We start from the raw sequence: 26,420 nt of genomic DNA, 5'->3' as shown, positions 1-26,420 counted from the left end.
AAGGTGCACAGCCCAAGTTTTTATAAGTGGTGGACCTCAGAGGACCTGCAACTAGTAAGCAATAATTCTGAGTACTGTAATGTTATTGTTGTTTTGTATTAGTGTTATATTATTACATATTTATTTGTTCAGTTAAAATAATTTATATGTTTGTAATGGTTATTTATATATATATATATATATATATATTTCTAGTTAATATTTTGATATACGTTTTATTATTTGTTATTTATTATGTTATTTATCAAAATTGTTTAACAAAAGGCCTGCGGGCCATTTAAGCAACGTTTGTGTGTTCAATGGGGTAGAAGTTGGGGGGGGGGGTTTGTGTGGGATTTAGGGAAAAAGGGATTGGTGGGAAATGTTGTGTGGGAAAGGTTTAGTAGGTAAAAAATTTGGTGGTAAAGTTTGGGAGGGGTGAGTTTTGGGGATGGTCGGTAGGCAAGGTAACCAAGCTAACCAAGCTATGTTTTGCCACAGTCAAGGTTTTCATTTACTTTTCAGAACGAGCAGTATGTGTTTACACATTAGTGCAAGTGTTTTTCATCAGGCATTAGCCAAGGTTTAGCAAAACTTTCTCCAGACCAGAGTGTCTTTTACAATATGTGGATGACCTTTTGCTCAGCACTGAAACAGAAGAAGAGCAGGCTGGAAATTGAATACTCAAAAGGTTCTGATGCATAAAGAAGGTTAAGTTTCTAGGTGTGTTGATCAAAGCTGGTGTGAGACAATAAATACAAGAAAGAATCAAAGCAATCTCAAATCTCCCAGTTCCAACATCCCACAAAGCTTTGAGTCAATTTTTCCAGAGAATTTGTGGAAGGTTTTGCGGAAAAAGCCAGACCACTGTATGAGCTTTTGAAAAATAATGACTCTTTTGGACCTTGTGAAGAGAAACGGCATGTAAGGAACTTACCCGCCCTGCGAGCCTGGGGTTCCCAGCCACAGAGGGAGACCCCTCAGTAGCAAGCAGCATAATAACCAAGGCTGCTCTTCTGCTCACAGCTTGTCTGTCTCTGCAGGCGGAGGGATCCGCCCTGGACTAATTACTGATCAGCCAGGCAGCAGCCCTTGCATCCCTGCCCTGACCTTGGATTGTTACTGACCTGCTTTTGCCTTATCCTTCTGTACCTTGCTTGATTGGATTTAACCCTTGCTGTGCTGTACCATTCTGAATAAACCTTATTCAAGGATATCTGGAGTCGGTAGTGGTTTGTGTGCCCAGGCGCATTACACGGCAACAAGCTTTTGAGACACTTAAAAACGATTTACAGTCCACTCCTGCATTAGCTATGGTTGAACCTTCAGCCTAATTTGCTTTGCAAGTACACACATTAGATAAGGCAATATCAGCAATGTTGTTGCAACTGCAGGGAGGGAATTGGAGGATATTGGGTTACTTCTCCAGACTTCTGACTCCAGTTGAAAAAGACTTTAAAACTTGTGTCAGGCATTTTCGTCAGAGTATACTATGCTGTTAAAGCAACTGAGCACATTGTTGGATTCAACAATATTGTTTTGCAAACTCCTAATTCAACTCTCAAGCTTCGTCTTGAGAAGAATATTCCTGGGGTGTCCAATCAGAGATTTTCACATTGGTTATTGGCTTTATCACCTGAACAAATTCAGATATATCACAAGGCTAAATATGTTCTTCCACAATTAATGCAGTATGAAGGACAAAGCATGACTGTACAACTACATTTAAAGAAACATATCCTTCTCTTTTTAGAAGAGCAGCAGAAAAGACTGATGAACCTGTGTTTGTTGTTGGTTCATGCTTTTTTTTTCAGATGGGCAATATGTAACTGGATATGCCATCTGGTACCCTAATAGAGATTATGGAATGAAACATAAATTACCAGGACACTTTTCAGCTCAAAGAGCAGAGTTAGAAGCTGTTAAAGCAGTTCTAACTATTGATAAAGAGGTAAACCAGAAACCTTTGGTAATTAACAGTGACAGCTCATATGTAGTTGAATCACTTAGATTATCTGTCAATTTGGAAAAGACGAGGTTTTGTTGATTCTTCAAATAGAGTGTTGACACAGAAAGACACTTTGAAACCAATTTTTGATCTTGTTTCTGTAAATCCTTGTGAATATGCTATTGTTCAAGTGCCAAGCCATCGGAAGGATGATGATTAATTGAGCAAAGGGACTTAGCATTCCCTATGCTCAATTAATCATCATCATCCTTCTGATGGCTTGGTCTTTTAGCAAAAGAGGCAGCCATGTCAGGTCAGATAGTGTTACAGACAGACCCTAGCATAATATTAGCAGTTAGAAAAGAGAGGGCACAACTTCCTTCTTTTGCAGAGGAACAAGCAAGAGATTCTGCCCTTGCTGCTTCTCAGGCTGGTCCAGAACCTCCCTTTGTGTCACAGATCCCCGCAAGATCAGGGGATCTGTAACCCCTTCAGTGTCACCCACCTTGCAGTCCCCTGCTGCCAGCACCATCTTTGCTTCTGGATCCAGCTCTTTGCACACTTCCTTGTCTAGGTCATGTGATTCTCGGTCAGCTGCTCCCTTGCCTCAGAGGACTAGGGTGTTCCACAGATGCACACTCCCTCTGCTGGCAGGCATGTGAACACCTGAGGTGCACTCCCCCTGCTGATGGGGTTGGTGTCTGCAGCTCACATGACCTACACTCATCACATGACATCCCCTTTTTAGGAAGTGGCCTGGCAACAGGAAGTTGCCTGGACAAGGATTTCCTGTGGTTCTACTCCCAGATTTGTACTGCTCCAGTTCCTGCATACTGTTTTAGTGTTATCTGTGTACCGACACAGGCCTGTTTCCTGACGACTCTTGTTTGCTGCCTGCCCTGACCTTTGGCTCGTTTGACTACTCGTTTGGATTTCCCTCCTCCACTGCATTTTGGTTCCTGCTTGTTAGCAGTCACCTGCCTTGGCGGGCACAGGGGCCACAACCTGGCAGTAGCTTGCCGCACAAACAACCTCACCTCTAGAGGCTCTGGAGAAGACCAAGCTACTGCTTAAACCCTGTGCACGTCTCCACCCACTGGGTACGTGACACAGTGGGTCCACCACTTGGTCCTGGGCCCTGTGGAGCTGTGACATTTTGTTTGTGAAAATGGGGTCCTGTATCATGACTCCCAAAGATTTTGGTGTCCTGTAGTACCTAAACACTTACAGACACACTTCACACGATTCAATCATAAAAGTTTAGGACACTTAGGAAAACAGATTGTTGGAGGTGCTCAAGGAAAAGTTCTATTGGGGAAAAAATTGAAGACCGTGCAACACATTGTTCAATCTTGTCTCATTTGTGCTCAGATGAATTCCAGACCAAAAGGACAAAAACCTCCTTTAAAAAGAGTTCCAGCTGCTGATGGTCCATGGTCAACGTTGCAAATTGATTACATAGAACCATTGCCTATGGGAAAACCTGGTTTGAGATATGCTTTAGTAGTAGTTCATGTTTTTACAAAATGGTTTGAAATTTTACCTGTTGGAAAAGATAATGCAATGACAACGGCAAAAGCACTCGTGAATAATGTGTTTGCAACTTGGGGTTTTCCTTTGGGGTTGACATGTGATCGAGGACCTCATTTTATTGGAAAAGTTATGCAGGCCATGTGTTCCATCTTGGGTATTCGTCAACAAATTTCATGTTCCATATCATCCACAGTCAGCTGGTATAGTGGAACAAATGAATAGAATAGTAAAAAAAACAGAATTGCTAAAATGTTGTTGGACAAAGGCAATACATGAGTGGATATAATTCCTTTCATCCTGATGAGTATTAGAAGCACTACTTCCGCTACTCAATACACTCCTTTTGAATTAATGACAGGATTCTTCCGAATCCGTTAGATTCCGAATCCGAAACAGATACCGTTAGTGTTTCCAAATGAACCATTTTTGTCCACTCCCCAAAGGATGCAATCCTAAAAAGTGAATGGTTACAATTACTTTAGGAAAACCTGAATACAATTTTTGCCACATGCGGCTTCGTATATGAAAAAAATACCACCCCATTCTTCAAAATTTGTTAAAGGAGCAATGGTAATGGTTAAAACATTCAGGAAAATTGGCCCATGGCAAAGTAATTAGGAAGGTCCTTATGAAATACGTCATGTTAAAGGACAAGTGATGATAAAAGTAAAGACCACTTGATTCAGTTAAAAATGTACGAAGGCAATGAGCTCCGGAATATAAGACGCACCCAATTTTAAAGGAGGAAAATCTAGAAAAAAAGATTCTGAAAGATTATTCCCCTGCTGATCACTCATGTGCCATTCATACCGGTATTCCCCTTCTGATCACTCATGTGCCATTCAAATTCCCTTTCTGATCACTCTGTCATTCAAATTCCCCTTCTGATCACTCTGTGCTTTTTTTCTATTGGACGGCAGTTAGGACAGGGAACAGCAGGTGGCGCTGTGCCGGCTTCTTTCGCTTTGCTTTACAGACAGGAGAAAACACGATGCTGGCAGAGGAGAGAAGAGAGACACGCTGCAGCCAGAGACACAAGCAGGATCGGGTATTGGGTGAGTATAATATTTTAATTATTTTTTTTTTAACACATTTGTCGTATAGGACGCACTAACTTTCCCCCCCCAGTTTTGGGGAAGAAAAAGTGCGTCTTATATGGCAAAAAATACGGTATCTTCATGTTTACATTTTCAGTCAAAGGTCATGTGTTTAGTAAATCAAGAAAGAATTGTTTGTTTATCATTCATGTTTTCATAATCAAACTTTGTTAACTTTGTGGAATAGAATACGAATGGTGAATAATGTCGGGTGTTTCTTGGTGGGGAAAATTTAGGAAATCTATTAGTGTATGGTAAAAATCATCTATAACATGCAATGCAAAATATTTTGTTAAATCCATTTATAATTTTACTTATTATTGTTTGCATAATTATTCAAATATTTCTTATTGTAAAGATTTAAAGATTTTATGGTTTAGTTAAAGTTCAAATAAGGAAAGGAGAAGAAACATTAAGATATTTTTTTAGAAGAAAGCTCATGCATACTTCTAATTTAGCCTCCATAGAAGTAACTGAACAGACTAAAAGAATTATCTTTTCATGATCTATGAACAAATGTTATATGTATGTGATATGTTTTACTTGTGTATGAGGCGGATTGGGGTAATTATGATAAAGAAGGTTTTCTTTTCATAATAAAGAGGGGCATGTTAAAAATTATAAATGTATGTATGTGAAAGCTCATGGAAAGATAATTGTAATAGCTGTATATTTATTTTGATGTTGATTTATGTGAGGATTTGAGACTTTGATATTTGAGCATTAGAACTTAAAGAACTGTTTAGACTCTACTGGAACAGAGGTCAATGTGGAACAGCTGTGTAGTCTATTCATTCTTTATGTTTTCAATAACATGTAGTAGAGTAAGGTTACAATGTATGTTGTTGCACCCAAAGATTAATTTATATTTAGTATAGAGTACCCGATATTCCGATAGTTATATGTACACTGTGGGAGATATCCCAATAGTTGGACTGTATAGTAAGTAGCGTTAAAGAATACAGGAATGCAGGGCTAGGAATGTGATGTTTAAACATTAAACCTGTTTTATCTTTGTACTGGTCTCTGGCCCTTCTAGGGGGGGTCTCTAATTCCAGGACTTCACAGAAGTAACAAAAGGTAATAAATACCAATACAGGGTTTGGTTTGCCAAGGAACAATAAACAAACAGATGATAAAACAGATCACCAGTAGGACCTTCAAGGGGCAATAAATCCATCAAGTCAGCAGAAGATGGATGCATAATTGAACAGATGGACTGGGGTGATGACCCAGCTGGACCTTTATGGACCCCCTAAACTTAAGATTCCAGCTAGAGATTCACATATCAAATTTAGTTGGGAGGTCCATCAGATTACATTAACCAATCTAGTGGGGTGTGTGCCAACTGATGGTCATCGTACAGAACACACCCACTAACCAATCAAGGAGTCCCAATGTTACCTAATGGGACTTAACTATATAAAAGGGGAGCTGGGATAATAACAGGCAGTTCTTAGGGAATCAGGCTCCTGGGGTTCCCATCTACATCTTTACAGGTAACTATAAGACATTCCTGAATGCATTCCTATATTGTCTATTATATGTCCATGTTATTATCTTTATATTGTTTTGCTGTATTTTACTAACCATTGATAGATTACCATAGGGGGTTTACTACTAATAACCTTATTTCCACGTGCTGTAAATATTATTGATTGAAGTTCCGATGTTTAGATATCTGACAATATTGCTGTGCATTTTATGCTTCACCTTGTTTTCTTAATTAAACTATTTGAGTGACTAGCTATCATTTGTGCATGAACCTTCTTTATTTGAATATCTATATGCATTGATAGGGGATATAACAACCATATTTATGCAGATAATATTCTAAATCAACAATGTCAGTGAGTCTACATGAACGGTTTTAAAAATGTATATAAACGTTGCTACCGTGTTTATATGTGTTTTTATGCACTTTTACAAGCGTTTTAAGGCTTAACTTTAATATGCTAAAAAACTTTTATAAACGCCTATGATGCGGTTTACCGTGAATTGCCGCGATTTTACATAAGCGTTTATAAAAGTTTTACGTTTAACCCTTTCAGGGAATGAGTACAGGGGTACATAAAACCCCTTACCCCTTTAATGTTAAATTATTTTATTAAATATGTGTGTGTTTGTGTAACTTACAGGGCACTAGGGGTTAAATGAGGACAAGGCTCTCCATTCACCCCTAGTGCTCTGTGATTTGGCTTTACGTTTCTCAGCCATTCACCACTAGACATGAATGGGGAGACTTGTGCCCGTTCATCTCTAGTGCTCTGTGATTGGCTGAGAAATAGGAAACCCTAATGACAGCTCAAGCATCATCAAGATTTCCCTATCCTCAGCCAATCAGGGAGCAAAGCAGTCAGCAGAGCTCTGCGATGCTGAGAGCTCCACTCTCCTGATTGCTCCCGCAGCCCTAGAGGAGCTGTGACATGTTCTGTATCTGTAATATATGTCACAGCTCCTCTAGGGCTGCGGGAGTAATCAGGGGAGCGGAGCTGTTAGTTACACAAACACACACACACATTTAATAAAATTATTTAACATTAAAGCCTCGTCCTATTTTTTACATATATTTTAACCCTTTCAGGGAATGAGTAAGGGTTTTCTCCTAAAATGGGAATGAGTAAGGGTAAGTCCTCCTAAAAATGTTTATAAAAGCCCCCAATGTTTTCAATGGAAGCTTTCATAAAAAGCTTAAACGCTTGAAAAAGCCTCCATTGAGTTCAATGGAAGCGTTTTCATGCATTTTCCTCACGTTTTAATTTTTTTAAACGTTGCAAGCAACGTTTAAGATAAAGCTCATAAACGTGCCTGAAGGAAACGTCCTGGTGTAGATTAGCCCATTGGAATGCATGGGGACTTCAAACATAGGTTTTAAAAGCCTCAGGGTAAACGCTGGGGAAACAGTCCATGTAGACTAAGCCTAAATGAAGCAATTCTTGAGTCATGGGCAGAGCTTGAACCATCGTAGTCTCACATAGACTGATCCGTAACATCAAGCAGGTCATATGCTTTCTTTCTATTTACTAAGTAACCTTTGTTTACCATATTTTGACATATGACTATAGTAGGGACATTAGATTGTGAGCTCCTTTGAGGGACAGTTAGTTACACAACTATGGACTTTGTATAGCGTTGCATAATATGATGGCGCTCTATAAATACTGTATAATAATAATAGTAGTTACATAGTAGGTTAGATTGAAAAAAGACATAAGTCAATTAAGTTCAACCACTAGGGCAATAATCATATCCCAGATATAAAACCCTATAAGACATAGTTGGTCCAGAGGAAGGCAAAGCAAAATTTTACCAGAGGTTTTTTTTTTTTTTTTTACAGAGGAAAAAAATTCCTTCTTGACTCTATGAGGCATTTGGATGTTCCCTGGATCAACTGTCTCTGATATCTTTACTTTAAATCCTTAATACCCAGTTATATTCTGTGCTTCTAGAAAAACATCCAGCTTTTTCTTAAAGCAATCTATAGTAGTTGCTGAAACTACTTCCTGAGGGAGCCGATTCCACATTTTCACAGACCTTACAGTGAAGAATCCCTTCCTTATCCGGAGCTTAACCTTCTTTTCCTCCAGACACAAAGAGTGCCCTCTTGTTCTTTGTAATGATCTCAAAGTGAACAATAGGGAAGAGAGTTCTCTATATGGACCGTTTATATTTATACAGGGGGATCATATCCCCCCTTATACGTCTCTTCTCAAAGGAGAATAGATTCAGTTCAGCTAATCTCTCCTCATAGCTGAGCTCCTCCATTCCTTTTATTAGTTTAGGTGCCCTTCTGCACTCTCTCCGAATCCACAATGTCCTTTTTGTGAACTGGTGGCCAAAACTGGACTGCATATTCCAGATGTGGTCTGACCAATGCTTTGTACAGGGGCAGGATTATGTCTCCATCTCTGCTGTCTATTCCTCTTTTATTACAAGAAAGTACTTTGCTAGCTTTAGATATTGCAGCTTTGCATTGCATGCTGTTATTAAGTCTATGATCTACCAGAACCCCCAGATCCTTTTCCATTTCTGACTCCCCCAAATGTATTTCCCCTAGACAGTATGGATCATGCATGTTGTTAGCCCCCAATTGCATAACCTTACATTTATCTATATTAAATGTCATTTGCCACTTGGCTGCCCAATCAAACAGTACATCCAGGTCTGCTTGTAGATTATAGACATCCTGTATGGACTTAATTCCATTACATAGTTTGGTGTCATCTGCAAACACAGAAATTGTACTTTTATTCCCAAACCCTAACTTGCATAATAACCGTCTGTGGGGTACAGTGTCAAATGCTTTAGCAAAGTCCAAGTACACTATTAGTTTGTTTATTATAGAAAGGATTTAAACCAGGTAATGTAGTCCTGTATGTTAGGCATATGACTCATTATTCTGAGTATATGTATGTAAATAAAAAATATATATATATATATAAATAATTTCTGGACAACTCTCCTGTGGTCATTTGCAAGGCAAACAATGTAATTTTTGAATGCTTACATTGTAAAGTAGCTAAATTTACATTCCTTTTAAGTAGTAAGGGAACTTAGTTATTTGGGGAAAAACTAACTGGGTAAGGAAAAATATGGAGGGGGTTCCACTCCTAGAGATTACACATTGCCAAATTCAATCCATGGGTCTTATAAAACTTATTCAGGTTGTTCTTAAGGGTACATAACATTAATTAGATAATGATAAATTGATATGTTTAGTAAAATCAAGAGGGATATTAGAAGCTTTCCAATAACATGCATCTTGTGTGACTGTATATAACATTATAAATTTGAATCCAGAATCTCTTGACTCGAGGGCAGCGCCACCAGGCATGGTACAGAGTTCCCATCTGATCACAGCTTCTTACGTAGCATAGGGGGAAATTTGCATTTAGTTTATGAATTCTGACTGGAACCAAATACCACTGCATCAACACTTTATAGTTAGCTTCTATAAGTGATGTTTTAACCTCCCTAGCGGTCTAATTCTGTCCGTATTTTCATGCAAAAAGCTGTACAATTTTTTGCATGGAAATTTATTTTACATTGTAGGCTATAATTCTTAGGCATAACTCACTGAAATATGTCCAATATTTAATAAATTTAATAACAAACTTAAAAAAAACGTAATTTGTTAAAAATAAAAAAACAGTTAAACATGTAATATAACTGTACAGTAGCTTGTATCATATATATATATATATATATATATATATATATATATATATATATATATATATATATTATCAAGATTTCTTTGTATTGGACTCAATACAGCTATTTTGTATTGAATCCAATATAAAATTATTTGAATTTCCCGATCATCCTCCCGCATGCACAATAATAAGTAATAGTAAATAAAGCCTTACCTGATCCGCCGGCCTCGTCCTTCGCGTCTCCTCGCTTCCTCCGGTGGGCGTCCTCCGCATCTGTTGAGTCACTGGGAGTTCCCGGTGACGTGTGTGCGGATGTTGCGGTGTGCGTGGGGGCGCGGCGGGAGTTTCAAATCTATTTGTATTGCATTCAATACAAAATAATTGTATTGAATGCAATACATTGGATTTATATGTCTAAAAGCAGTACATTGACTTTCATGAAAATTTATTTTACAATATAATATAATAGTATGAGTATAATTATTTTTACCAAAAAAATTTAAAAAAAAACATTTTTTTTATTCAATTTATTATTTGACATGATTTTATGTTTCAAACTATATTATACTTTTACTATTATATTATACTGTAAAATATATTTTCATGAAAAACAATGTACCGCTTATAGACAAATAAAACCGAACAGAAAAAAAACGCCCAGAAGGTTAAGCTTACCTGAAGACTTCTGCTGGCTGGAGAGCATCTCCAATGCAGAAAAACTCCTTGTTGCACCACCACAAAAATCGACCCTGATCGCATCCAGGAAGAAATTCAGGGTTTTGCCAAAGAGGTGTAAAAGGAGCATGTTGGGAGTGAAGTTTGTAATTGTTTTTTTGCCCATCCCAAACTGCTAAAGCATAAGAGAGGGAGGGGCAGAGAATTGCAGGTCTCCTATTGGAAAGTATCCACATAAGTACCTCTATTGGTATGGAAGGGCAGTCTAATATGTGGTAGAGTGCTCTGTCCTAGAGCTGCTATTTGAGCCGCTCTATGGTATAGTGCTATATTGGGGACTCTCAATTTCTTTGGGGTGTACAACGTTGACACATTGATACGTGTTGCTTGTTGCACCATACAAATTTGAGCAACTTGTTTTGTATGTTTCAGAGAATCATTTTAGGGATTGCTATAGGAAGTGTCCTAAATAGATATAGTTGTCTAGGTAAAATATTCATTTTAATCGTTGCTATTCTTCCAAACCATGAAGGAGGGGAAGAATGCCATCTGTTTAAGTCTCTTGCTATTGTGCGGAACCAAGGGAGATAGTTGGCTGAATAAAGCGTTTTCAGAGAGGCGGTAATTTGTATGCCCAAATATTGATGGCTTTGGTATTCTACTTAAAATCAAAGTTCCCTTTAAGTTGTGTTACTACAGATTCCGGGAGTGAGATGTGTAGGGCCACTGATTTATTCCTAATAATTTTTAGTCTCAAAACTTCTGAAAATAGATCTAACTCTTTGAACAGATTAGGTAAGGATATTAGCAGGGCTGAAACACTTTAAGGCGTCATCGGCAAACAAACCACATTTGATGCCCTTAATATCTGGGTTAAGTCTTATACTTATTGGTAGGGGTTCAATTGCTAAGGCGAACAGTAGGGGAGATAAAGGGCAACCCTGCCTATTACCTCTACTAATTTTGAAGGAGAGTAATACCCCTTCATTGCTTTTTTTGTTGAAGGTGTTGAGTATAAGGAAGTAATCACTCTTAAGGAACGCTGGGCCAAACCCCATTTTTACTAGTAGTACATTGAAATATTCCCAGGACAGACTATCAAAGGCTTTGTGCAGATCCAACGAAAGTAACAACGCTTCTCTTTCTGAGCCCCTATCCCATTTCCCTTGTATAGCCAATATCAAATCAATTGTTCTCCTGGTTTGATCAGGAGCTTGACGGTGGTGTAAACAGCCTACCTGATCCGGGTGGATATACTGATCTAAAAAGGCCCCTAGACATAGAGATAACATTTTTGTCATTATTTTTAGGTCGCAATTATTGAGGGAGATAGGTCTGTAATTTGCAATTTCTGAGTGGTCTTTATGTGGTTTAGGGAGTACACTTTTAGGTGCTTTAGTATCTTCCTCAGGAACCCTATTACCCTTACGCAGGTAGGTGAAATACAATGTTAATGGGGGGGGCTAGAATTTCTCCCAATTTTTTATAATAAATGTTGGACAAACCATCTGGCCCAGGTGCGCTATTGGTTTTTAGTTGTTGGATAACTTTCAGTGTCTCTTCCACTGAAAATTCTTTATCTAGAAGTTTAGCATGAGATTTACGTAGTCTTGGTATTGGAAGTCTGGGGGAAAAAAAAGACTCTATTCTAGCTTCTGACATGGAATGGGGCACTTCATATAAAGTTTGGTAAAAATCATGAAATGCCTCCAAAACGGCTTTCAGGTTTTGTGACCATCTCCCATCATCTAATTTAATCTTGGGAAGGGCAGCAGTGGGTCCTCTAGGATTAGGTTTATGGGCTAGTAAAGTACCTGGTTTATCTCCTCAAGCAAAGAATGTATGTTTGGCCCATCGCAGTGATTTTTCCACTTTGGTTGTAAGGCATAGATTTAATTCTGTACAAAGCGCTTCAATTTGTCCCCTCATATCTACTTGGGGGCTTTGTTTTTGCTGTTGTAACTGAAGCAGCTTCTTTTGTTTTTGTTCTTTAAGAAAAGAAGCTTGTTTCCTAAACTTTGTACCCAAGGAAATGAACTGGCTTCCAATTGATAGAAGGGGAAGTTTTGTGTAGATCATTAAACCGGAAATATTCCCTTTAGATGGTCCCTGATTGGTATACAATGCTTTGGGTCGGCTGTCAGGGATTCATTCAGTCTTCATTGGGAGCGGGGTTTTTTTCAGCCAATATCCTTTAAATGGAAAAAGTACAGGATCATGATCAGACCATGGAGTGGCTAAAATTTTTGCTGATATGAGGTGAGGGATGCATGAAGAGTAGACAAACACATGGTCAATTCTTGAGTACTGTTTATGTACAGCGGAATAAACCTATAGTCTCTGGTGGAAGGGGGGTTCTGTTCTCTCCAGACACCCACCAAAGGTATTTTTAATTCAATTGATCAGGTCAACTGACCAATATAAATTGCCCTCAATTTTGTAAATACTGTCTTAAACTTGTACATATAGAATAGAATTTTTGAATGTTGGCTATGAGTTAAGTGAACCTAACTTGTCACTGCTGACAATGAAAGCCACTATCTCACAAGAATAGCTAATGTATATTTACAATTGATTAATAAACCAAAATTGTACTTCCGCTTTAAGTCTAGGCTTTGTTTTCTAATAGTGTTAAATTAAAAGAATGGGTGACAGGTGACCATATGACCCCATTGTCACACTTACCTCCTTCTCACTAAAGCACAGATGCGTCTCTCTGGGCGTGCCTACACTAGCAAGCTTTATCAGCTTCGCCAGCCAATCAGGAAATAGCCTCTTTACCATCCCTGGCTATTTAGCTAGCTCAGACACAGCACTCGGCGTTCACGCAACAAGTCTCCATTAGAGCCGAGCCCCTAGTTCTGTTGAGCTAGTTCCTGTACACCTGTTGCTTAATCCAGCATTTCCTCTGTCCAGTTCCTGTGTTAACCCCTCGTTGCCCAGTCTGTGTTTCCAGCCCATTCCCTTGTGCTGTTCTAAAGCTCCTCTCAGCCTGTGGATATTCCTATGTCACCTGCGCCTCCTGTTGCTTCTAGTGTTTCCTGTGTCCGCAGTGGCCCCTGTGTCACTGGTGTCTGTCTCTCCTGGATCCCTGGTAATTGACCCCTGGCTTGTGACCTGACCTCTCTTGCTTGCTGTCTGCCTTGACAGCGGCCTTCCTTCACTATTCTTCTGCTTTGTGATTTGGTACCATGTTTCATATTGCCCACCTTGGTGTGCCCAAGGACCACAACCTGGCAGTAACCAGCGGAGCAACATCCTATCTTTTAGAGGCTCTGGAGAAGACCTGGTTACTGCTTAGACTCTGCGCCTTGGGCCTTCTTAGGTCTCACACCACTCCTGTGGATGTTGTAGTGCCCCCTAGTGGCCCTAGTTAACTATCTCTGTCTAAAATCGGGCTCAATGATATTGTACAAAAAGGAACAACTTGTTGATTGTCCACTGCAAACAATCTTAGAGTATAAGTAAACCCCCCCTTACATAAATAACTTGTGTATACTGTCCCTAAATTACAGGGCTGTGTCCACTTGTTTTTTCCTAAATTATTGGCCTTTGAAACAGTAATTTTATTATTATTGTAAAATCATATGTCCTACAATGTGATGGACATGGCGGGGTGGGGTGTCACAGACTACACTACCCATGATTCATTGCGCTTTTTGTAAACTATTAGGAAGTTCACTGGGAGAGTAACAAAGAATTGAAGGTGTTCTCTGCATTAGAAGGTGAATTCTCCTACTTTCTTTAAAGCACGCGGGTGTGGACCCACTGTGCCACTGACTGGGTATGCTCCGGAGGGGCGTAACTAAGCCGCTACCTGGTCTTCACTAGAGCCTCTGATGATGGGGATAGGCTTGGGCCGCAGGGTAGCTGCCAGGTGCCACTCCAGAGCGACCCCCAGGTCAGTGGCAGCTGACCAGAGGGGTCAGGGTATTTGGTGCAAGCACCGAGGGGGTTTGCGTGGCCAAGAGGGCGGTGGCAATCAGACAAAGTCCAAAAACATAATCCGAGGTCACGGTCAGGCGGCGAACAGGCAAAGTCCAAGGGTAAGTAAACAAGGTCCGGTACACAGCAAAGGAAACAGAGGAAGCACCTCTGCACTAGGAGTTCAGACAAGCTAAACCTTGCGATTGCTCAGGCAACTTCCTGTAGTGGGAAGTGCCTTTAAATACTAGCAGAGATCCAGCCATGGGCTGTAGAAACAGAGGGCGTGTATGTGTTGCCTCATAGATGAAGAGAGACACACCCACGCCAGCTCAAACACCAGTGCAAGTCTTCAGCAGGCAGGAAACTCTGGCATGGAATGCAGGTGCTGGGGTTACTCTACCTGAAAGATAGGACCCGGCGCCCGTGCAATTAGGAGCAGCGGCAAACCGTTCCCTCTATTCTCTGTAAATAAAATACCCCCCTTCTTCAGTGTCCCATGTCTCCTACACCCCGCTCGTTCCCTGTAAGATAAGAGGATGCCCTCCCCGTTGTCCCATATCTCATACCTCCCCCTCCATTACCGGTAATGGAAGAGGTATTATACCCCCCTCTCCGTTGTCCTATGTCTCCTACCTTGCCTCTGTTCCCAGGAGTAGATAAGGTATTATATCACCCTCTCCAGTGCCCTGTATCTCCTACCTCCCCTCTATTTGTTGTAATAAAAGAGGTATTATACCCCCCTTCTTCACTCTCCTGTGTCTCCTACTTCTCCATTTCCTGTATTAGAAGAGGTAATATACGCCACTTCTTCAGTGTCTCCTACCTCCCCTCAGTTCTCTCTAATAGATGTATCAACCCCCCCCCCCCCTTTCTGGTGTCCCGTGTCTTCTACCTGTCCTCCATGCTCTATATTAGAGGAGGTATTATAGCCTCTTTTTCAGTGTCCTTTGTCTCCTACTTCCCCTCCATTTCCTGTAATAGAAAGTATTATCCTCCCTCTCTCTGGTGTCCTGTGTCTCCTACCTCCCCTCCGTTCCCTGTAATAGAAGAAGTTTTATACCCCCATCTCCAGTGTCCCCTGCCACTCCCCCTCCAGTGTCCTTTGTTTCTTACCTCTCCTTAATTTCCTGTGTTGAAAGTGGTATTATAAACTCCTCTGTAGTGTCTCCTACCTCCCCCCCCATTCCCTATAAAAGAAGAGCCCCTTACCCTTATATCACTGGTTTGTTCTTTACATACCTAAAGGTTGAAGGATAGAATCAGTGTGCCTGGCAGGGAATGTCACCATTTGAAACTTCCAGAAGTGTCTAGCATGTAGAAAGGACACCAGGGGCAACATATAATACCTCTCCTATTAGCGGGATTGGAGGGGAAATAGGATCTGGGGGGGGGGGGGAAAAAAGGTCCGGGGGGGGGGGGGAATCCATCATTAGCATTGTTTTTACAGATTTTACTGAGCCATTTTAATGCATTTTTATTTTTAGGTTTAGATTTGTCCAAACTAACTACTTTCCTTTATCACTAGGATTTTTTTTGTGTGTATGCACAGAGCAATGTAAACTCCCAGGATCTGTATCATGTTGTAGATTAGAGCCTAGTCCCAGGATAGTTTCACTCCATAATGGAAACTATTAGGGGTATCGTAGATTTAGGCTGAACAGACAAGTTGATAAAGCAACTCTGACCACAAACAATTTTCATATTTCAGACAATAAAATGGTTTAAACCTTGTTGGCTGACTGTATCATGTTGGGTGAATGAATTTACTCTGGTGGCAAAATAGGCATTATGGTTGTAAGACTGATAGATACCAGCAGCATTTTTTTTTTGTATCATTGTTAACCATTTCAAAGTTCAGTTTTTGCATCACATACTGGCTCAAAGGAGCTCTTTGCATGAATGCTGTTTACAGAATCTATTAACTTTTCAGATTGTAAATACCTCACAATTAAAAAATGAGTGAGCTCAAACTCTGCCCCCTTACCCAGATATGACCCCTATTGGGCTGCACCATTTTGCCTTTCAGGAGACATAGAGAGGGTGGAGCCTGACTACCGTTCACATCAAACAATTCTACTTCTACAATGACAGCCACATACCACTGCTTAGATCATATTCCTGGGGAAGTGGTTAAAGATGGAAAGGAGGACTCTGCTGTTGACTTTTGATAAAAAGTCGAAATTTGCATATAGGTAGAGGTAGTCCCCGGGTTAAGGACATCCCACATACGGACGACTCCTAGATACGACAGGGCTTCCCTGCTCCTTCATGTGCAGCAAGGAGGCTTAGAGGGGGGAGGGGGGCAGTTTGCATGAATTTAAGAAGAAATCTTTTGCTAAACACAGCTGAGACTGAGCTCTTCTGCAACCTCTTGTAACTCTTTAATGACCAAGACAAACTCTGCAGTTTCTTTTTGCATATCAAAGCACAGCATGCTCCAGAAGTAAATGAATGTCTAGACTTCATAAAGTTTTTTTTTGCTTTGTTTATGATTAGCTCACAGTGAGGATATTATACAGTAACTGACACCATACTGCCTAATAATATGTTGAGACAAACATCTGTCCTAATTGCATTTATTAAAATAATGTACATGTTCTGACTTACATACAAATTCAACTTAAGAACAAACCTACCTGTAACATCAGGAAAAGGACAATGGAGGAGTGCTTTTGAAATATTAATAATAAGCTATGACTGTGTGTACACAGCATGGCCAAACTTTTCTGAACACCTAACAATCACGGCTGTGTGAGCTTGTTGGACATCTTATCTTAAAACCAAACATGATTCAATTCAGAAGTTTTCAGCTCCTGGTAATAATCGATCATGCATTAAGACATTGTAGACAATTGTGCTCTTCAAGCCTTGTGGTCACAGTTTGGTGAAGACCCTTTTCAGTTCCCCCATAACTGCGCCCCTGGGTTCAAAGCCACCTCTATAAAGATATGGTGTCACCAGTTTGGTGTGGAGGAACTTGAGTGTCCTGCAGAGAGCCCTGACCTCAACCCTACTGAACACCTTTGGGATGAATTGGAATGGTGAGCCAGGTCTTCTCATCCAACATCAGTACACAACCTCACCAATAAGGGCAAATTCCCACAGACATCCTCTCAAGTTCTAGGGGAAAGCCTTTCCAGAAAAGTGGAGGATGTTAATAGCTTCAAAGGGGACCAACTCCAAATGTATTGGCCAAGTCCAACAAAGTGATATAGGTGTGATAGTGAGGTGACCACAATCTTCTGGCTATAACATGCTTGGGGAATGAAAAATGTACAATGGACAATGTTCCAGTCTTCAGGTGATTATTTTTCATCCAATGTTCACTTGCAGAGGATACCACATATCGCATAAATTGTGCAAAAAGCTTGTATTTGCTGCTTTCCCTTTTTAACAGCACAGTAAATTCAAATTTTTAGAAGTTGTTGAAATTCGCCAAAAAGTGGGAACTAACTGAAGAAAAAAAATCTCCACTGACAAAACTGCAGAGTCCCTAAACTCAGCAGAAGGTTCATGCATCTTACCTTCGGGTCGATACTGTGCTACAATTGTCACCGTCTGTCCAGCTCGCTTCAGTGCTGCTGCTGCTTGCTCATGTGTTGCACTGCGTAGATTTACTCCATTGACCTAAACCAGGTGATGAAGTCCAACATTACTATGCTACAATTTTACATCTGTAACTTCATAAACCAGGAAAAGATGACATATTTTATGGGAAGGATAGCTGCCCTATTTGATCTAAACAAGTCAGATATGGATAATATTTTATAGAAAAAGGTTTGTGGTTTCTATTTTTCTTGGTATAGAATAAAGAGTAAGGGTGCCAACCTATATAATCAGTAATACGCATAAGGATAAAAGACTGGGGCTTTTTTGGCAAAATATATTGAGAAGAATAATAGTTATTAACAATAGGTTCAATTCACCAATAGTTTCAAGTGAATATGTTATATAAAAATGTTATAATATTATTTCTGCCCTTTAGTTACATAAGGGGTTTGCTTGTGATCAGGGATGAGTGAGAATGGCAGAGACGAAAATTTCCTCGAACTTCCAATGGTTCCGCAAAATTTCGGCAAATCGATTTCGCAAAACCATCGGACGAGGAAACAGGCCTGGGAATCTCCCTATTTGCCATCCCCGGGGCACTAGAGGTTAATTAACCTTCAGTGGCCCGGGGATCGCACACTCTTCTCAATGAATGCAGCCACAGCTACATTTGTTACAGATACAAATGTATCATTTGTAAGAGATACTTATATTACAATGTCAGGAGGTTCTCCTGTGCTGGGCATGTTCTCAATGATTGCAGCTGTGGCTTCATTCATTGGGAAGAGTGTGCGATCTCCAGGCACTAGAGCAGGGGTCAGCAACCTTTACTATCAAAAGAGCCATTTTGCCTCCTCTTCCACTAAAGAAAAATAGTCTGGAGCCGCAAAACATAACAAGGGAATCCCCCTCCTCCGCAGTGTCTTGGGAGGAAGGGGATCCCCCATCAGGGATCTCCCCGCGGCAGCCGAAGGGAGCCACAACAAGGAGGCTGAAGAGCCGCATGCGGCTCCGGAGCCGCAGGTTGCAGACCCCTGCACTAGAGGTTAATTAACCTCCAGTGCCCGGGGATCGCAGAGGATTTCCAGGACTGCGTGATGTAGCCCTGGAAATCCTCCTGTTCAGCGAGAGCTCAACCTCTCGGTGAATCAGAAGGCTGTTCTCGCTTACATTTTTGGTAAGCGAGAAAGGCCCGATTTGCTGCGCTACGAGATCAAACTTAATATTCTTGCTCGCTCATCCCTATTTGGGATATGTAACTAAACAAATTCTCCTGTATACAGTACATGATAGTTCCCATAAGGAAACCAGTTAGGTGAAACGCGTTGGACCTAAGAGACTTACAGATTCTGTTAAAATTGTTTCAAGCATTCTATTACCTCTTGGATATATAAGGACTATCACGTACTGTATACAGGGGAATTTGTTTGGTTACATATCTCAAACAAACCCCTCATGTAACTGAAGGGAAAAGATAATAATTTAACATTTTTATGTAACATATGGTGAATGAAACCTATTGTTAATAACCATTATTTTTGTCAATTTATTTTGCCAAAAAAACTCTGTCTTCTATCTTTATGCATTTTACAGATCTGGAAAATGTTGGTTATGTTTATCTAAAGTAGATCTAGATTCAATAACTAAAATCTCATAAAAGCTTCAACACATAAATATGATTTCATAAGAACTTTTCAATTGTTTTACATCTGTGGCTTTCACTAAAATAATCATTGATGATTCTGCCATGAGAGTCTTTGTTCAGGTACGAAAGCATTCTGTTTATGCCTCTCATTTATGCTCTGAAGTTGTCACCCTGGCACATGTGCTTCCAAGGAGACTAAAAGCAGCCTTTTTGATGCATAAAAATACACATGTGCTTTGTTAGCAGGAGCAAATCCAAAGCAATGATGTGCATGTGTTGCGGGGGAGAATACATAGAGATAGAAAGTGACTGCATACAAGAAAGGAATTTTAGAAGATTGTTTAAAAAAATACATATTAAATCCCCTCCTGTGTCTATGCCCAGCTGCCTATATTGGGTAGCCTGATTTTCACCACTTTGACCATGTCCTAATCAAATACCTTAAAAAACAAGTATTTGTAACATAAATCAGAATCAGAAAGGTTTTCCCCTTGAGGATTCTGTTCTGACTGACGTCATCAATCTCTATCCAACATCAAGCTGTCTGGATGAACTGTCCATATGTACGGATGGCTTTATAAGGATTTGGAAACTCTGGCTCCCATCTAATACATATGGGCATCCTAAGTACTCTCTAGAAAATGATAATACAGTCATGTGAAAAAGTAAGTGCACCCGAAGGAAAATATTAACTTTATCATTATATTTGAACCGGTAAACATTGAATCTTCATTCATACCATGTCTGCAGATAAAGGGGATTTATTGGAATAAAACACAATTTTGCCTTTTTCACAAAAATATCAATAGATACAGTTAGGTCTATAAATATTTGGACAGAGACAACTTTTTTTCTAATTTTGGTTCTGTACATTACCACAATTTTTTACAATAATTTTAAATGAAACAACTCAGATGCCGTTGAACTGCAGACTTTCAGCTTTAATTCAGTGGGTTGAACAAAAAGATTGCATAAAAATGTAAGGAACTAAAGCTTGTATGTGGAAGACTTTGTTGTGAACAGACAACATGCGGTCAAAGGAGCTCTCCATGCAGGTGAAACAAGCCTTCCTTAAGCTGCAAAAACAGAAATAAACTATCCGAGAAATTGCTAAAATATTAGGAGTGGCAAAATCTACAGTTTAGTACATCATGAGAAAGAAACAACGCACTGCTGAATTCAGCAATGCCAAAAGACCTGGACGTCCATGGAAGACAACAGTGGTGGATGATGGCAGAATCATTTCCATGGTGAAGAGAAACCCCTTCACAACAGCCAACCAAGTGAACAACACTCTCCAGGAAGTAGGCGTATCGATATCCAAGTCTACCATAAAGAGAAGACTGCATGAAAGTAAATACAGAGGGTACACTGCAAGGTGCAAGACACTCATAAGCTTCAAGAATAGAAAGGCTAGATTAGACGTTGCTAAAAAAACATCTAAAAAAGCCAGCACAGTTCTGGGAAAACATTCTTTGGACGATGAAACCAAGATCAACCTTTACCAGAATGATGGCAAGAAAAAAGTATGGATAAGGCGTGGAACAGCTCATGATCCAAAGCATATCACATCATCTGTAAAACATGGCGGAGGCATGGTGTGATGGCTTGGGCGTGCATGGCTACCATGGCACTGGGACACTAGTGTTTATCCATGATGTGACACAGGACAGAAGCAGCCGAATGAATTCTGAGGTGTTCAGAGACATACTGTCTGCTCAAATCCAGCTAAATGCAGTCACATTGATTGGGAGGCGTTTCATAATACAGATGGACAATGACCCAAAACTTACAGCTATAGAAACCCAGGAGTTTATTAAAGCAAAGAAGTGGAATATTCTGGAATGGCCAAGTCAGTCACCTGATCTGAACCCAATTGAGTATGCATTTCACTTGTTGAAGACTAAACTTCGGAGAAAAAGGCCCACAGACAAACAGCAACTGAAAGCCGCTGCATTAAAGGCCTGGCAGAGCATTAAAAAGTAGGAAACCCAGCATCTGGTGATGTCCATGAGTTCAAGACTACAGGCTGTCATTGCCAGCAAAGGGTTTTCAACCAAGTATTAGAAATGAACATTTTATTTTCAGCTTTTCAATTTGTCCAATTACTTTTAAGCCCCTGAAATGAAGGGATTGTGTAAAAAAAAGGCTTTAGTTCCTCACATTTTTATGCAATCGTTCTGTTTAACCCACTGAATTAAAGCTGAAAGTCTGCAGTTCAACTGCGTCTGAGTTGTTTAATTTAAAATTATTTGTGGTAATGTACAGAACCAAAATTAAAAAAAAAGTTGTCCAAATATTATGAACCTAACTGTATAATGTGCTGTGGAAAAAGTAAGTGTACCCTTTCATAGAAATGACTTCTTGAAGGTGTTTTTAATTACTTCCTACCAGTATTTACCATTAGATTTTTTTTTTTGTGCCTCCTTGTAAAATTTCTTCTTTCTAAAAAACTGCTTATCCCACTGTTTCCCAAGCAGGGTTCCTCCAGAGGTTGCTAGGCGTTTCTTGAGCAATGAGCTATTTGTATCTCTAAGGTCTTGTAAGCCTCAGGAAAATATGAAACCTGGAATTGGGAATCTGCCCACCTTACTCCTGCAGATTCCCTATAAAACTAATCCCAAAACAGAAATTTTAAACAACCAGCAGGGAAAGCTAAAACTACCTAAAAAAAAAATATAAAAAATATATATATATATATATATATATATATATATATATATATATATATATATTTTGATCTCACATACCGTCCATCCAGGACATTTCCCAGTAACACAGTTCTCTCTGTCCCGGTGTTACATTATAAATAAATTCTATTTTGGTTAACAGTGGAAATAATATACACAAACATATTTCAACAGTAATAATAACAAATGATAACAGATATATGTTGAACAGGGAACCCAGGGTAAAGCATTAATACATCTTACAGAGATTGCAATCTAAATATGTCAACATTTGTTGTGATATAGGGTTTCTTTTACAGCTATATTAAAACAAGCAAATCTGCACACACTTGTCAAAGAAAAGTTGGGTTTTAAGGTGGGCTTGTTTAGGGGAGATGCAGTTTTTGTGGAAAAGTCGAAAGGCCATTTCCCTGAATTGCAGTGCAGGTATGGCTTTCCAGGAAGCACAGTACATCTGGTGAATCTTGAGCAATTCTAGGTTGTGAAAATATTGTTGCCATCCCTCCATGCCCAGTTTTCTACCAAATAGTTCAGGTCAGTCCGGAAAAAATTGATATCAACTTGTAGATAAGTATTGTATGAAGTGCCATGAATCTAGTCTTTCAGTATACGCAGGAGGGCAGCTTGATTGTATAGGGCTATGTCTGGTAAGTTGGGACCACCATTAGCTGTGGATTGTTGTAAAATCTTATGACTGGCCACTGCATGTCTACTGCCTCCTACTTAACAAATGGTAAATTCCGGGGGGGGGGGGGGGGGGTGGTCACTGCATCTATTCGTCTGCAGTCATACCCTCCAGCGATCAGTTTGGTAAAAAGAGTGAGGTGATTTTGTAGTGTGCCAATAGAGCTCTTTGTGTCTGAGAGATACAAATCGACCTATGTTGTAAGTATTCAAAGGTTTTAAAATTTTAATTTATTTTTCTCAATTTTATTTCTTTGTTTATAAAGCTGACTTTATTACAGATTTCCAAAAACGTTTTACAAACAACTGAGTTCCAGGCCTTTGTGTCAAGTCTACATAAAAGTGATTCTCTCGACCCGTCCACAGGCGATAAAATGAAATCTGAAATGTTAACATTTTACATTGAAACAAAATGTGGCGTAGACATTGCTGATAAGATGTGTGGCACATATAATGTAGCACGTAATACTAAACGATGGCCAATGGTAATATTTTTTTCAATGCTGAATATCCTTCAATAACTGAACATCCTTTAGTTACTAGAAGAAAGTTTTTGTGTAAGACTCACTAAATATACATGCCACAATTTCAAACAATCTTTATGTCTTCAGCATTGCAAGATGGTATGCGACAAGTGTGATTAAATTAAGCAAACTTAAAGTGACTAAACATTTTTCTTTATATTCATGAGAATTTTGTATTGTTTTATATTTAAAAGTGTTTAGAATGTTGTGTTTAATTAGTGTCTGCCTTTATTATAAGAATTACCCATGATCAGATACATTGCGACTTCTTATGTGTAGAATTAGATTGCGACCATCGGAGTGTTAAAGGGTATCCATAATAAAAGGAAGGGAGTTGACCAGGTCTGCAATAAATATAAGAATGTCATCTGCAAACACAGTCATTTTTGTTTGTGTAATGTCCGGGTCTGCCTCAAGTATTCTTAATAGTGGGTCCAGAGCCAAATTAAAGAGTAGTGAAGCTACACAGCCCTGGTGTGTACCACTATGCATGGTTATGGGCTGCAAGAGCTACGTTTGAAACTGGGTGCTAAAATGTCTATGCGATAACAATGTGTGCAGGTAGGGCCAAAGAATTTTATCTAATGCCTTCTCTTCATCTAGACTCAATAGCACATGATTCTAATTATATTGGAGTGTGGTCGCTGCTACAGCTGTTCTTATCCCTATAGAAATGTGGCAATTGCGGAGGAAACCCAACTGGTGGTTAGTTAAGAGAGGATAGCATGAGTTGTAAGCGATTGGCTATAACTTTTGCCATCACTTTATAGTCTGTATTAAGAAAGGCTATTGGCGTATAGGAAGAGGGAAGCCCTGTGTCTTCAGTATTAGTATTTAGTATTAGTGAAGTGTGGGCCTGGGTTAAATCAGGGAAGGAAATGTGGTCCTCCAAAATGCCATTGAAAATTTCTAGCAGAAGTGGAGAAATATAGGTTTCTAATGGCTTAAAAAAATTCTGCTGGTAGTTGATCTGGATCTGGTGTTTTTCCCAAGGGGAGGGATTTAATAACCCGCGCTGCCTCTTCAATCCTTTTCGGAGCATTGTGGTCTGCTGGGATGACGAAAGGGTGGTCAAATTTGCCTTTTGGAGGAATAAGTCCATGTCTAATACATCTAGGGAGTGTGCTGAGTAGATTTAAGAGTAATAGTTTTTAAAGATGCTAAACATTTCTGATTGGGTAAAACATTTGGAGCCTGCTGTTACGTCACAAACAGTGTGGATAGAATGTTTGAGTCCTTGTGGAGATGCTAGATTATCTAAGAGGGAACCAGTCTTATTTATACATCTGTAAAATTTATATTTGGCGTGTCTTGCTTTATGGAGGGTCTGAGTGTGTAAGTGATTGTCAAGGATCATAGAGGTCTGCAGCCAGGGAAGTCTGGTGTCCTCAGTGGGGTTACATGTGTGTTCGCGGTACGCTGCCAGGATATTGCCCTTTAGCGTTTTGCATAATTTATCTTGCTCAGCACGCTGGTTAGGTAGGTAGAAAGATATCTGCCCTCGCATTACTGATTTTCCTGTCTCCCACAGTAGAATAGGGGTGTCCCAATGCTGTATGTTATCATGGAAGTTTTCCCAAGATGCGATCAGAAAGGATTGAAAAGAAGAGGAAGAATGTAGATGGGGGAGGAAACGTCATTGTGGCGCATGTAAAATAGGGCGTGGGAACACTACTTTTATGGATAAGGGAGCATGGACTGATAAGAATGTTGGATGATTCAGCACTTTAGAAATTCTGTGAAAGACGGTATTTTATTTCTGGTCTATTTTGGAAAATGTTTTATAGGCTTTGGACCAGCAGGAGTATTCTTTTATTGTGGGATTTCGTGTTCTCCAGGGATCTAATGAGGACAGGGAATCTGTGAGTCTACCTAGAGATTTGCGGAACACAATAGCCACCTCCCCTTTTTTTTCTTCAAAAGATGAAGCAAACACCACCTCCCCCCCATGATCCCGAAAGGCAGAGAACATCTCCCCCCTCAAGTGAGTTTCTTGCAAAAAACAATATATCTGGATGGCGAGTGAGTAAATGGGAAATCACCTTGCGGTACTTGATAGGGTGGTTAAGTCCCCCCACACGAATACATGTGAATACATTCAACCATTCACAGAGTAAGTGATCCAGGTGAAGGCTTGCATAAGATCTACCATTATAATTCGCAAGGGATCATAGTTTTTGAAAGTCACCGGAATCCCGAGGAAATGTAGATTGGAGCGATGTTGCCGTGTTGTGTTGCTGGATATTTGTTGGAATGCGGTATCTATTGATGTTTGTAGTGTATCAAACTTTTTATCAAAGTAAGGTAATAAGATTGCATACTTCTTGAGCTGTGAAGGAGAAAGGTTTTTGAGATCCCAGCAATGCAGGTTCCATTATAAACATGTCCATGGAGGACGAGAATGCATCACGTCCAGATAAAGAATGAGAAAGGGAGTTACAAGCTGCATTATGATCTGGAAAGCGCGTAGCTGTTTTGTTATGTTTGACCATGGCATTTGGTGTGGAATGTGTCAAATCTTTGTACATTCCTCAGGAGACCACCCAGTAGAGAAGAAAGGCCGTGGTATGGAACAAGAGAAGAAACCCCAGGACAAATGGTGAGTCTTCCTGTTGTATGGTCCTCCTGACTGGTAACAAGAGGTGGTTCAATTAAGATGAGTGTTCCGTGTGGTCATCCTGCCGTGACAAGAGTAGTGGATACAAGGGTATGATATAATCCACTATTAGCTGCCTGCCAAGTTGTGCTATACTAAGGAGTGTGGATTTTAACTTAGAAGCCTGCAAGGTCAGTGTGGTACAAGAAAGGCTGTTAGTAGCCTGAGACAGGAAATGTCAAGGGGTGCACTGGTGAGGATTCCAGTCGAGGATATGGGATAGTCAGTGAGAGAGAAGGCTATGACTTTATAACATGTGGAGAGCCCAGTTGGGATTGAGCAATGAGCAGCCCCACTCACTAGCAAGGCACCTATTTGTTCTGGGATCCTGGAATGAGTTAGTATGCCAGCCTTAGG

At 39.9% G+C, this 26,420-nt stretch overlaps 1 protein-coding gene across 7 annotated transcripts in view; it reads right to left on the bottom strand.

The window, feature by feature from the left end:
- The window catches only part of LOC140342886 (disks large homolog 3-like), a 185,534-nt gene that overhangs the window by 95,763 nt on the left and 63,351 nt on the right, over positions 1 to 26,420 (bottom strand). For 6 of the 7 annotated variants that reach the window (XM_072429262.1, XM_072429260.1, XM_072429258.1 and 3 more), the window contains one exon: positions 17,840 to 17,942. The exons of the other annotated variant lie outside the window; for it this stretch is intronic. In XM_072429262.1, the coding sequence (XP_072285363.1) occupies positions 17,840 to 17,942 (103 nt within the window). The remainder of the gene's footprint in view (positions 1 to 17,839; positions 17,943 to 26,420) is intronic. 7 annotated transcript variants of the gene reach the window in all.

Source organism: Pyxicephalus adspersus, chromosome W, assembly GCF_032062135.1.
Source record: "Pyxicephalus adspersus chromosome W, UCB_Pads_2.0, whole genome shotgun sequence".
Lineage (NCBI taxonomy): Eukaryota > Metazoa > Chordata > Amphibia > Anura > Pyxicephalidae > Pyxicephalus > Pyxicephalus adspersus.
This window is presented reverse-complemented; position numbering and strand designations above follow the sequence as displayed.